Source organism: Aulostomus chinensis, chromosome 11 (genome assembly GCF_037954235.1).
Source record: "Aulostomus chinensis isolate RoL2024-O1b breed Wild chromosome 11, RoL_Achi_v1.0, whole genome shotgun sequence".
NCBI classification, from domain to species: domain Eukaryota; kingdom Metazoa; phylum Chordata; class Actinopteri; order Syngnathiformes; family Aulostomidae; genus Aulostomus; species Aulostomus chinensis.
The window spans coordinates 17,682,901-17,695,716 of record NC_141330.1 but is presented as its reverse complement, the minus strand read 5'-3'; the positions used below and the strand labels follow the sequence as shown (position 1 = coordinate 17,695,716).

At 41.1% G+C, this 12,816-nt stretch overlaps 1 protein-coding gene across 1 annotated transcript; it reads right to left on the bottom strand.

Moving 5' to 3' along the window:
• Positions 1–673: 673 nt before the first annotated feature.
• On the bottom strand, positions 674–5,855 carry LOC147253668 (poly(A) polymerase type 3-like). Its single transcript, XM_086218904.1, has 17 exons — positions 5,721–5,855; positions 4,649–4,828; positions 4,421–4,487; positions 4,214–4,295; positions 3,910–4,073; positions 3,700–3,811; positions 3,519–3,608; positions 3,188–3,326; positions 2,991–3,063; positions 2,785–2,905; positions 2,552–2,636; positions 2,356–2,409; positions 2,095–2,205; positions 1,819–1,922; positions 1,441–1,727; positions 1,240–1,287; positions 674–1,109 (listed from the first exon to the last, which is right to left on the bottom strand). Exons 1-16 carry the CDS (start codon positions 5,726–5,728, stop codon positions 1,252–1,254), a joined length of 1,713 nt encoding a protein of 570 aa, XP_086075030.1. The 5' UTR covers positions 5,729–5,855; the 3' UTR covers positions 674–1,109; positions 1,240–1,251.
• Between the last annotated feature and the right edge of the window lie 6,961 nt (positions 5,856–12,816).

Here is a 12,816-nt window from a genome sequence, read left to right as displayed (position 1 = left end):
TCGCGGTTTTTTACTTTTTAATCGCTGCAGCGGGGCTCGCTAAAAATTACAACTAAATTTGCAGGGCTGTTTGAGATTTGTTTTTTTGGGTGCCACATTTGGAACGTTATGGTTCGCTGAAAAAAAAATTGCCTGAATTAAACTGGAATATCGAGTCATGGAAACACGTTAATCGGAAAAAAGCCCCTTAACAGTTGCCTACAACTGTGCAGCTGCAGCTGATGAGAGCAGTGTGTTTACATACAACCCAGAGGTCGAGGTGTGCAAATCTAAACATCTATGAAGTAGTGATTACATAAAGAAGTGATTTTTCTAAATGCACTGGAGACGATTTGTTAGCTATTCTTTTTACTTTGACGCCTTCGCATTCCAGTTGACGAGTTGAGTACAACTTGCAGGAACCACAGGTTTAGTGATGTTGCTTAGCGACCACCCCAAAGTGAAGCAAATACAAACGTTAAACCGGATACGAACCTTAACCTGAATACGAACGTTAACCTGAATACGAACGTTAACCTGAATACGAACGTTAACCTGAATACGAACGTTAACCTGAATAAGAACGTTAACCTGAATACGAACGTTAACCTGAATACGAACGTTAACCTGAATAAGAACGTTAACATGAATAGGAACGTTAACATGAACATGAACGTGAACCTGAATACGAACGTTAACCTGAATAAGAACGTTAACATGAATAGGAACGTTAACATGAATACGAACGTTAACCTGAATACGAACGTTAACCTGAACACGAACGTTAACCCCAATACGAACGTTAACCTGAATACGAACGTTAACGCGAACACGAACGTTAACCTGAATACGAACGTTAACCTATTGCGTACGTGTAAATGTAGACACTGTGATGTGTCACGTCGCATTGGGAAATTTATAAAAATGACGGTGGAATTGACATCACTTCTAGAAAATGGCTCCTGCATCGACGCAAAATGCAACATTTTCCAGGTTTTGGGGGGGGAGACGAACTGACTGACGACTTTTCGTGACTAAAGTGCGGGAATGCGGAAAATACGGAAGCTAATGCGTATTTCGCAGAGTTCGGCTGATTTTACAGTAATTTACGCAAAGATTTTCTGGAGGGTCTGGAAAAGTAGAAACAAGAGAGTAATATTAGACACATGATACTAAATGACAATTAAAATGATCAACAGTGATGAACTAAACACAATCAAACTGTATAGAAAGAATAAATAGAAGGAAAAAAATAATTGCCTGGTTGAGTCTTCACTCGAATCCGTAAAGCGCGTTGAACAATTCCTCCTGCAAGACAAAGAAAAAAGGTTTGAAAGATCAAGTTGAAAACAGCACTTAAACTAACAGTTGCATGAAAACTCCGACCAAACAAAATCTCAAAGCAAGATTATGTTTTTCCAACTGCAACTTTAAAAGGGTGTCAAAGACAGTTTGATGGACCTCATAAGCTCTCTGCTTCTCTGCCTCGCCGTCATTTGAGGGGGGCTTCTTCTTCCCTCCCAGCTTCCCATGGCGAGGCTCCGATCTGAAGGTGGCAGGCCTCTGGGGGGTCTCCTCAGCCAGACTTTGGACAGCATAGTCCTGCCAGTGAACGCAAGGTGTCGGCTGAGGATAATGCTTCTCCTCGCTGACCCTCACCCAGAAAAGCTCTTCCCTCCTGAAAAAGCCAAGCGAGAGCCTCATTCCCTCGTCCAGAGGGACCCTGCGGCGCTCAGCCTCGCTGTAGACTGCAACAGCACAACACAATCAGATGATTTACAATCTTTGTTGCACACGACACTGCTTCATCTTTCGGAAAAACACAAAGAGACCAAGAACCATAGTTGCAGAAGGTTTTGATGGTGTAGTCCAGCTGCTTGTCGAGGAAATGGGGGTACTCCGTCAGCATAAGTCCCATCAGCCACTTGGTGCTCACTTCTCCACTGAAACAGACAGAAAAAGAGGGCAACGGGTCAACACACACTTCGCCTCAAATATTACAAACACATTTAAATATTTTTAGCAGTAGTATTTTTATAGTCAGTAATCTATGAATTCATCCAAGAGAACTGCCTGCTACGATCAAAATGGAACAGAATACTTTGGCGTTCTTACTTGCTGTTGAGTCCGGAGAAGGACTGGGTGTTCACGTGGGCCACGGAGATATCAGGAACTAAATCCACTCCTTCCAGGAGGATCCGGATCTTGGACTCGATGAAGCCCATCCTGAGGGAGGGAAAATACCATAAATTACTGCAGCAGCTGGAGATCGAAGTTTTAAACAGTTTGCTCTCTCAAAGAACATCAGTCAGCAGATGATCTACAGGACGGTCCCCATTAGTCCACTTAGGCTGCTTTTCTGTTCTGTCTACTCACCACTCGTGATGCTCCTCCTCCATCTTTGTACTGGCCTCCACCACAAGGTAGAACCTTGAAACACAACAGACAGAAGCACGGTGACATAGTTCTTAACCCTCCAACACAACTTCAACTCATACTCTGTATGTGTATGCAAGTGTGTGTTCTGGACACGGCAATCCAATTTTGAATCGTTCAGCAACTTAATACATACGGGAACTTCTCTAGAAATTTTGACTCCTCGAAAAGTTCTGACCAGTCGGCTTCGTTCCTTTGGATCCTTTCAATGATCTTATTGGCTGTGGAAGGAGGAAGGAGACATTTCAAATCCTTCTACTTCCAACATCCAGCTAACAGTCACATTCAGATGTGAAATCCACATCATAGATCAATGACCACAAAGCCACATGTGAAGAGTGACGTGAGGTGAGATGGGTGGCAGCATACCCAGGATGATCTCTCCCATGATGACGTTGAGGCTGGTGTGAGTCACGTTAACACAGGTGTTCTGCTCCGGGTAGCAAGGTGTGATGATAGGCATCACGTGCCTGCTGTCACTAACATTCACCTGAAGATGCAGCAGAACGCAGCACGGTGAGCACACCTGACGCTGACAGTTTGAAAAACCACATCCCATCCTAGTGAGGTCTTACCATGGGGTTCCACACAGGCAGGTCGAAGTCTAAGTCCGTTCTGACTTTCAGGCAAACTGGGGTGGGCCACTCCCTGAAACACAACACAAGATGTTGCAGGTCAAACACAAACTCATGAACTCAGAGAACTGTGTCATGGGGCCTTTCATGGAAAACTAGACTGCAGTGCATCTGGAGATGTTCGGTCAACAACTCACCACATGGAGTAAACATGAAAAAACTTCATGACCAGGGTGGCTGGTGCAGCATTGGGATAAAGCTGGCACACCCTGGCCACCAGGATGGCCCACGACACACCACCCAAAAAGCCCAGCTTGTTAGAGTAAATGTTGCGTCCTTGAAGGAAATGAGACGATGGCAGAAAAGCTTATTAGCTCCAGTGCACAGTGTTGCTCTGATGTGCAAGAATCCAGAGGAAATTCATTCAAAATGATGGGAAATGTACATAATTACAAAAAGACACAAGTTCAAAGTGATCCATCTGCCTAACCTCTTACAAGCTCAACTAGTTTTGTGTGTTCAACTCACGTTTGGCCCACAGCTTAATGGCCCTCAGAGCCAGACGGAAAGTCTCCTGGCTGGGCACCAGACGAAGTATTTCCATCGAGACACGGTAACCTGTAAAAACACGGAATTACAATAGAAACACAAATATACCAAACAACTGCTGTCAGGACTTGTCAAGAACTCCTTCTGTCATTTTTATTACCGTTGAGACTGCGCACACAAGCTTGTTGCATCTCCCTCAGCAGCCCTGTCCTGAGGATGTTGAGCTTCTCGTGGATGCTGCTCCTGTAGATGGAGGCGTAGACCAGGTCCACCTGAAAAAAGAACAACACAAAAATTAGGAAGACACAAACTATGCAACAAACACATTTTACTCGCCTACAGTCTTGACTCATTTCTCAAGGCAAATTACCTCAATGTCCTCAAATCTGAGTTCTATCAGCGGGACGAATGCCTCCTTCACCACGCGCATCTCTGTCACCTCCTGCTGAGCCCAGAGCCTCTCGGCGAAGGAGGTGAAAAAATGTTGCCGCTCAACAAATGCGGGTCCAACACACAGGCAGTCGATGTCGGATCCTGTCAAAACAGCAGAGGGCCGTATTCCAGAAAAGTATCTCAATGTGTAACAATGACAATGACCTTTCCCGCATTCTTTCAGGCGAGGCCGCATCGACACACGATGAAGCGCATTTGCGAGGAAAGAAGCTGGTGGTTACCTTTGCTGTGAACTCCCAGGAGGTAAGATCCAAAGGGCACCACCTTGCCCCCGGCCTTTTCCTTTACATCAGCAGGAACACACTAAAAACACAAAATACAAGATGTAAATTGTGTGACCTCATACCAGCATTTGGAAAGGTTCCTTTTAAAGCTAGGAAGATGTCATATTTACAGGTGTTTGAATGATTAAACAAACAATTTCTTACCAGCTCATCGCAAACATCTTGCACCCATTCCCGGAAGAGAGCCTGAAGACGTTCCAGGGTCTTCTCTCTGCGTATCAAGTACAAACATGTTCAAATACATTCACTCCCCTGACAACAACCTCACCGATCCTCCAACAACCACTCCAGCTCAGGGTGGGTCACAAAAATCACAACTCCCTTTATATCTACTGAAATTATGAAAACTTCAAATTAAACAAAGCATCCTACCTCTTCTGGAGCTCATGGTGTTCCTCAAACACTGGATGGCATCTGAGTGTTTCAATTAATTTGCTAGACTGCACCACGTCAGCAACCTCTGGAAAAGCCTCACTGATGGTGGGGACCATCAGCCATGAGGGGGCTTTCTGGAGAGCTGGTTGAGCATGCCTCCTCCGGTTGTGTTCACGTCTAGAAGGAAGCGTTGATATCTATTTATGACACTGACACTAATACATACATATATATATATATATATATATATATATATATATATATATATATATATATATATATATATATATACATATGTCTGAGCGCAGAGGGACGGAGCTGGACTCGTGTTTTCGGTCAAGATCTGATACATCAATTTGGCTTCATGATTAACATCATTATTACTGCCAGAAATGTAAATGTCTCTCACTTTATTGAGCAGCAGTAAAATACCACCTTAACACAAAAGAAAGCAAATTCATTCAGTGCTGGTTGTTGCAAACATTTACCTCAGTTAAAGTTGTTCAGCTCAGATAAAAAACCCCAGAATGAAACAAGAAATTAACTCCATCCATGTGGTTTCGAACATGAAACCATTCAAATCAAACAAAAACAATCAATATCTCTAAAATGGAATGAATGTTCAAGAAAAAACAAGGTGAAAATATCAAAAAGAAGAGTCAAGCTTTCAGAACGCTACCTTTAGAAGACAATGACAAACTCCTAGCTAGTAAGCTAATAGCATCGACTTTTTTGGCATACTTTGCTAAATGCTTGTAAAGATATAAAACAAAAATTCATAAAAGTTCACAAATTACAACGGGGTGATAATTTACGGCCACCATTACCAAATAAATTGAGAATTCATGACAGCACAGAGGGACTGAGCTGGACTGAAGTCTCCCCTGTGGCGCCAGAGATGCTAACATTTCTCCTGACATGGAGCAACATTACAAACAACTCAAAACAATAAGAAAACACAAGTTACAGCAAACTCATTGAGGGCTTTTTTATTACAAATATCTTTTGTACCTTAGTCAAGACTTTTTACTCAGGAAAAAAGTGGAGCAAAATATTAAAAAGCACTTACCGAAACATGCTGAGACGAAATGAAGTTTTCAGTCACTGGACGAAGAGAACCAGGTGAAGAAACCCTTCTCAAGAGCAATAATTTAATATTCAGAAATAGTTTTGTGGCACAGCGAGGTCCTGACTCAGAACAAGTACAGGACCGACAGTTAAAAATGGCGGCAACCTTATATAGGAGCATTGTTCAAGATCAGACGAAGCCGAAAAGACGTCATTATGTTGTGACGCAGTGACGTCATTAACCCGCCCACTAAGATGAAGATTGGTTTCCTGAAATACGCCCACGAAATGAGGCTGAGTACTTTTCCTATCTTTTCCCTTTCATAGTATATTTAACTGAAATTCCAGGAACATTTTTCAAGGGTTGTTCTTAGAGAAAACCTACAGGACATGTGAGGAAGACCTGTATTTTCTAATTTATTGTGAAATATAATAAAATAAAGCTTCAAACAAAGGAGTCTTTATTCATTGTCTGCTGTCCCCAACAAATTATTTGAAAATGTCATTATCTATTTCCTATATAATTTAAAAAAAACATTTGTTTTTATTCCTATCTGGATTTTTTTATAGTAATTTTTTGCTACACTAAAAGCACTGATCAATATCTGAAATTCGTAAACTGGGTCCAGTTTTTACCATGTATTGCTTTTGTTTGGAATCTTATAATATCATCCACAGAGTGGCAGCAAACGTTTTCTGATCAAATAACAGAAATCCAAGAGTTCACTTTAAATATATTTTTTCAATTGTTGTTCTTTTAAGTGAAGAGAGACAATCAGTGGCGTCATCAGTCTAAGTTTGAGAGTAACAGCTTGAGAAAAGTTGTTTGTTTTTGTTGTCAATACAGTAGAACTTTATCATTTATTTAGGGCAAGAGAAGGTACAAAGAATGGTGTGGATATATTTTTCATACAAAATCATTTGTGACAGTAGAATTCTGTAGCCTCTATTTCTACGTCTTCGGTGTCTCATTCAACTGTCTGTTACAGAAGAAAACATGTTTTGTTGCTTCTTATGTTTAAAATGTGGACACTATCTTGAATTTTGCTCATTTTTGAATCAATTTTCATTATTTGTTGACTATGAATGGAATTGCAGTTTTATAATAGCCAAATATATTGCATACAGCAACATTCATTTTATTTTTATCTCAATCAAATATATTCTGAATGTGTGTTTATGCTTCTTAGTAAAGTTATCCTGCGTAAATAACAACACTGGTTCACATCTCCAGCACTTCAGGACATGCAGAGAAATTCAGCGTGAGATCATATAACATCCATTAGTAGCCACAAATTCTTGTAAGGAATCTCTATAGTAATGTATAAAAGTGACTGCTGTCACAGACTTCTCTGGATTTTCAAGGTGAAAGCGTAGAAACCTCTAAGTGCCATCAGGAACAAAACATTAGCCAAGCAAATTCATGCTTTTTTCTCTCCAACACTGGGAGGCACTTTACTGTATTTATGTTTACTTAAAAACAGTAAATTGATGATGAGAGCAGACATGCCCTGTGACCCTGATTCACTTCCACGTCAGTATGTTGTGACGCAGTGACGTCTTTAACCCGCCCACTAAGGTGAAGATTGGTTTCCTGAAATACGCCCACGAAATGAGGCTGAGTACTTTTCCTACTATCTTTTCCCTTTCATAGTATATTTAACTGAAATTACAGGAACATTTTTCAAGGGTTGTTCTTAGAGAAAATGTGCATGACATGTGAGGAAGACTTGTATTTTCTAATTTATTGTGTAATATAATAAAATAAAGGGCTGCACGGTGGTGCAGTGGTCAGCACTGTTGCCTCACATCAAGAAGGTTCCAGGTTCGAGTCCCGGCTCCAGCACAGGATCTTTCTGTGTGGAGTCTCCATGTTCTCCCGGTGTCTGCGTGGGTTCTCTCTGGTACTCCAGCTTCCTCCCACAGTCCAAAGACATGCAATTGGGGATGAGGCTGATTGATACTCTAAATTGACCGTAGGTATGAACGTGAGTGTGAATGGTTGTTTGTCTCTCTATGTTGGCCCTGCGATGGACTGGCGACCTGTCCAGGGTGAACCCCGCCTCTCGCCCTTTGACGCTGGGATAGGCTCCACCCCCCCCACGACCCTTTATGTGTAGGAATAAGCGGAAGATGACGATGGATGGATGGATAATAAAATAAATTCACTGGCTGCTGTCCCCAATAATTTATTTGAAAACATCATTATCTATTTACTAAGTAATTAAAAAAAAATTTGTTTTAATTCCTGTCTTGATTTTTTAGAATGTATTTATTTATTTTGGATTGATATTTGGATCTCTTTAGGTTTAAAGGTTGAAAACTTTTGGGTCTATTGGCAGACTCACCTGCCAGGATGGAAACCTGGGAGTGAAATGAGTCGGTCATTGTCATCAGATATTCAGCCTCCATGTTTCGTCCCAAAAAAAACAACAACCCCTAAATGTCATTCTTGATGTGTCAGTGTAAAGGTTATAGTGAGTCAAGACACATAAAAGATATCAATAAATAATTCAACTTTTTGTCTGTGTGCATATGGATTATCTCACATCAGCAATAATGATGATATATTTAACGATTCATCCTGTCTTTCTCATAGCAAAGTGACGACAAACTTTTTATAATTGTTTTTTTAAAATAGAATTAATCTTGATTTCCAACTTTATTCTGTAATTTCAATCATTGTGGAAAATAAGCCTTTGTAAAAAGGCTTCGAGGTTTTGTTAGGGATGCGTGGCTGTTTGTTTCTTTCCATTGAAAAGGTAATAAAATGAAACTTTTTTTTCCACAAATGTACTCTAGTTTCTCATTTAATTTTTTAACTATTCATGTGTGACGACCCAAACATACGAATCCAATGCTAAATCTCAATACTGATTCACGATTCCTTTGTTTTTTTAATCAAACGCATTTCATGTGAAATTAATATGACTTTTAGCTGCGTTTACAGGAACGTTCGACAACAGTTTGGTCGCTTTTTGTGCCAAGCAAACATTGAAAGTGGAACAAAAGGTAACATCACATCCTGTGTTAAAATCAAACAAGGTGACACAAGGTAGTAAACATACATGTCCTCCATGTTGGCTGCCTCCTTCTTCCAAATCCCATTGGTCGTCAAAGCCAACAAAATTATCTGCAACAAAGTTTTCGCGACATTAAACGTTGAATTTATAAGGTCATTGTTTTTGGTGTGTCAGCAAGTGATTAAATGCTCCTGTTGAGGAAATATTGAGTCTCTGAGAACACTCATCGAGGACGAGAATGCTGGAAATGGTTCAAAAGCACGACATAAACTTGCACAGATTACAGTATGTGTTGGCCCTGCGATGGACTGGCGACCTGTCCAAGGTGAACCCCGCCTCTCACCCGTAGACGCTGGGATAGGCTCCAGCCCCCCCACGACCCCTAAAAGGAATAGGTGGAAGACTTAATTTTGACATTTTATTTTAAAAAAAAAAATTCCCCAGACAGGAGTGTGTGTGCTGGTTTTGGTGAGTTTATGAGTGAGTTTAGGGGTTCAAATTAAGGTTCAAAGTGGAAAAAAGAAACTAACGTTGCAAAAACAATAGGGTCTTCAGCCTCAGGACCGAATTACTCTCATGCACCTGTGTGAAGGGAGATGGGTGGGGCTGGATGGGGGATGATCATGGCACTGCAAAATTGCATGGGAAATCAAGTGGAATTCAGATTTTATCTTCCTGGTCTCAATGAACCTGTGTGGGCCACCCAAATAAAATCTAAGTATGAGAGACTCTGGTCATGAATTTCAAGATGGTTTTAGTCTCTTTTGGTTACTGAATGGAAGTTTCCTGTCAGCAGAATGACAATGGAAGTGGCAATTCACTGTTATTCATGTGTCTTTGAAGCCCAGAGCTATGACTCCATTTTAACCTTAGAAATTAGACCCATGGCTGAATCTCAAACAATTCATGGGGAGCATAAAAAACAATTATATCTCCCTATTCAATCAACATTTTCACAAACAAAGAACCTTCAAAAATTCTAGTAGCTACATGTCTTGTACATTTTTTTTTTTTTTGGTGTTATGGGAGACTTTAAGAGACTGTAACATGAAAGCACACATTGTTCTTCCTATTCTCAACGAGCAGTGGATCCTGCTCTTGGCCCCTCCCCTGTCCCAAAGCGCTCACAGGCGGCCCTGTCCTTGTGTAGCAGACTGTCCCTCTCAGCTGCAGCAAGAGCAGTGGATGTCCACCCCTCTGCATCCAGAGGAAGTGACAAATGTATTGACTTTTTCAGGTCTTGTGAACACGTTACTCCGTTCCCCAGTTCATGTCCTTAATGAGCAGCTGGTCCCCCCCCTCCAAAAAAAGAAAAAGTTCATTTGTAAGTCGAAACATATTTAAGATGTTTTTCAAACACTTGTCTGTCTCCAATGATGAGAATCCTTCATCTACCACATAAAGTCCATTATATATAAATTCATTATTATGCAAATGAACTTTGGCAGGTGACCCACTCAGTCACCTCAGTTTCAACTTTGTTTTGAATATTCCATTGTGGATGCAGAGGAATGTGGACAAAATGTCCTTTCTCAGAAGAGGGATTCGAATTCACACCTCCAGGAGAGACTGGGGGCACCTTCCTTCATTTATCAGTTAATTACCACTTCAACAAACATGCCACATAACAACCCAGTCTCATGTCAAAACGTGAAAAGGCTACGTTTGTCCACAGTGCAAAATGTATCAGTTCTACAATAAAGGCCTCAATATTGTGAAATGTGTACGTTTTTTCCCCTGTTTGTTTCTATTGGAACGCTGGGAGGTCATGTGACTCTGAACTGTGAGACCTGTAAAATGTATAAAATCATAATCTGGTGGAATAGCCCAAGTAGAAACACCAGAACTCAGATTTGATCCTCAATTCTGCTCCAAAAGGCTCTTGGAGTGCAGAAGTCAGACCCTGATTTTGCCCAGTTTCAAAAGGGGATAGTTTTTTCTCTTTGAATCTAGGAAGTTGAAATTTTCGTATGTTGTTCTGTCCTCCATAAGGATCGCATCTGTGGTGGTTTGACCCCCCTAAGTCCTTTCTGCTGTCCGTAAAGGGCGTGGCAAAGTCCAGTAAAGTCTATCAATGAAGCATCATAATTTGGTCAAAGTTGCTCCAAATGAGATGAGATTTCTGGGATGAGTTCACATCTCTGCCAGAAACCAATATTGAAAACTTTGAAGCCCCACCTCCTTCCTGAAGCTACTTCCTGTTTGGGAGGGGGTTATAGAGTTATTCCACCAGATTATGATTTTATCCATTTTACAGGCCTCACAGTTCAAGTTTCAGGTCTGTATCCACCGTAGAGGCCAAATGAGAGCAAAAGAACAACAGGGTCAAAGGTCAACAGGCCTCATGTCTCAGCCAGGCCTCAAAGGGTTAAGTGAGCCTTTTGGAGCTCCTTTGAAAAAAGGCCTGAAACCAATCTTGTTCAGGACAAAAATGAAGAATGATCTTTGGGAACATTTTCACATCTTTAAGACCGCCTTGACTCCTTTTTATAGCAGGTGTCACTGAACAGCACAAAGCCTGCTATTTCAGCCCATCAGGCCTCATTTCCTGATCAATGATGATTGTTTGAAACAAAGCTTAATATCAATTATTTATTTTTTAAGGAAGGATCAAAGTGTTGTTGTACTGCTATACCTACTGTACAGCATCAGAGACGGTCAGTTAATGATTGCCTGAATGACTGATTTACCCCAGAAGAGGAACAGCTTTGTTGGAGCAGTAAAAATACACACATCAGAACGAAAAAAAGTTACATTTGAAAAGAAATTACATGACATTACCAGCACAATATATGAAGGACAGTTAGGATACATTTAACTTGCCAAATAGTTTGGATTTCTTTAATCATATCCTTGATTAACCCAGACACAAGTGTGGTTTGTTCCACTCAATAACAAATCTGTAATTATAGTGTGAAATGATGGAACTGAAAGGCCACCTCTGAGTGCATGAGTTAGCCTCTGTGAGGGATGTGACGTCAGCAGACCGCGCCCATTCGTTTGAATCATTGTTTATATTCTTAATGTTGATTGTTAGATCTATAATGGTTACAGATGTACTTTGGAGGTTGAATCCATCCATCCATCGTCATCTTCCACTTATTCCTTACTAGTAAGGGTCGCAGGGGGGGTGGAGCCTATCCCAGCATCTACGGGCGAGAGGCGGGGTTCACCCTGGACAGGTCGCCAGTCCAACGCAGGGCCGACATACAGAGACGAACAACCATTCACACTCACATTCATACCTACGGTCAATTTTTAGAGAATCCAATCCGCCTCGTCCCCAATTGCATGTCTTTGGACGTTGGGAGGAAGTCGGAGTACCAGAGAGAACCCACGCAGGCACGGGGAGAACATGGAGACTCACACAGAAGATCCCGCGCCCGAGCCGGGACTCGAACCCGGAACCTTCTTGCTGTGAGGCCACAGTGCTGACCACTGCACCACCGTGCAGCCTGTAGGTTGAATAAACATCCAGAAATTCAATTAATTTTTTGATTGTGTTATAAATCAAAAGATAAAGAATTAAAAATGTTTGTTTCCTTTTCCTCGGAGTGAGCGACAACTTCCGCATTTTTCACGGAAGAACGGGGGGGGGGGGGGAGCGGATATATGGAATTCCTGGCACACTTTCATATTATTTTCATTGAACAGCTGTAGTCAACAATCACACAAACAACAACAAACAAGCGTAGCTATTTTATATTTTGATGGTAATTCCTGGGTCAATACGTTTCATATTATTTGTATTAGTCAACAATCACACAAATATATGATCAACTCAGATAACGACACAATGTAACGACAAAATACAAGAACATAAATGCCATTTAGGTTTCCGTGGTTTTAACCATAACAACTGCAGAAATGCCAGAAATGTCCTGAAAATGCTTTTTAAAATCAAACCTATCTTGGAATGACGCTCGTCCTGTAATGGCGTCCTTAGCAACCACCATAGCAACAGCAGAGAGGTGAAAGATTCATCGTAATAACGAACAAACCAAAGGTTATACATAAGAACTGAGCGAATATTATGAAAACAAAATGTATATTTCTCGCTAGAAATGTCATCTG

Excerpts from the sequence above, each read along its gene's own strand:
- LOC147253668 (XM_086218904.1), bottom strand. Across the intron at positions 3,609-3,699 it reads TTGTGTGCGCAGTCTCAACG|GTTACCGTGTCTCGATGGAA; the intron begins GTAATAAAAATG and ends GTGTTTTTACAG. Across the intron at positions 1,728-1,818 it reads CAAAACCTTCTGCAACTATG|TCTACAGCGAGGCTGAGCGC; the intron begins GTTCTTGGTCTC and ends GTGCTGTTGCAG.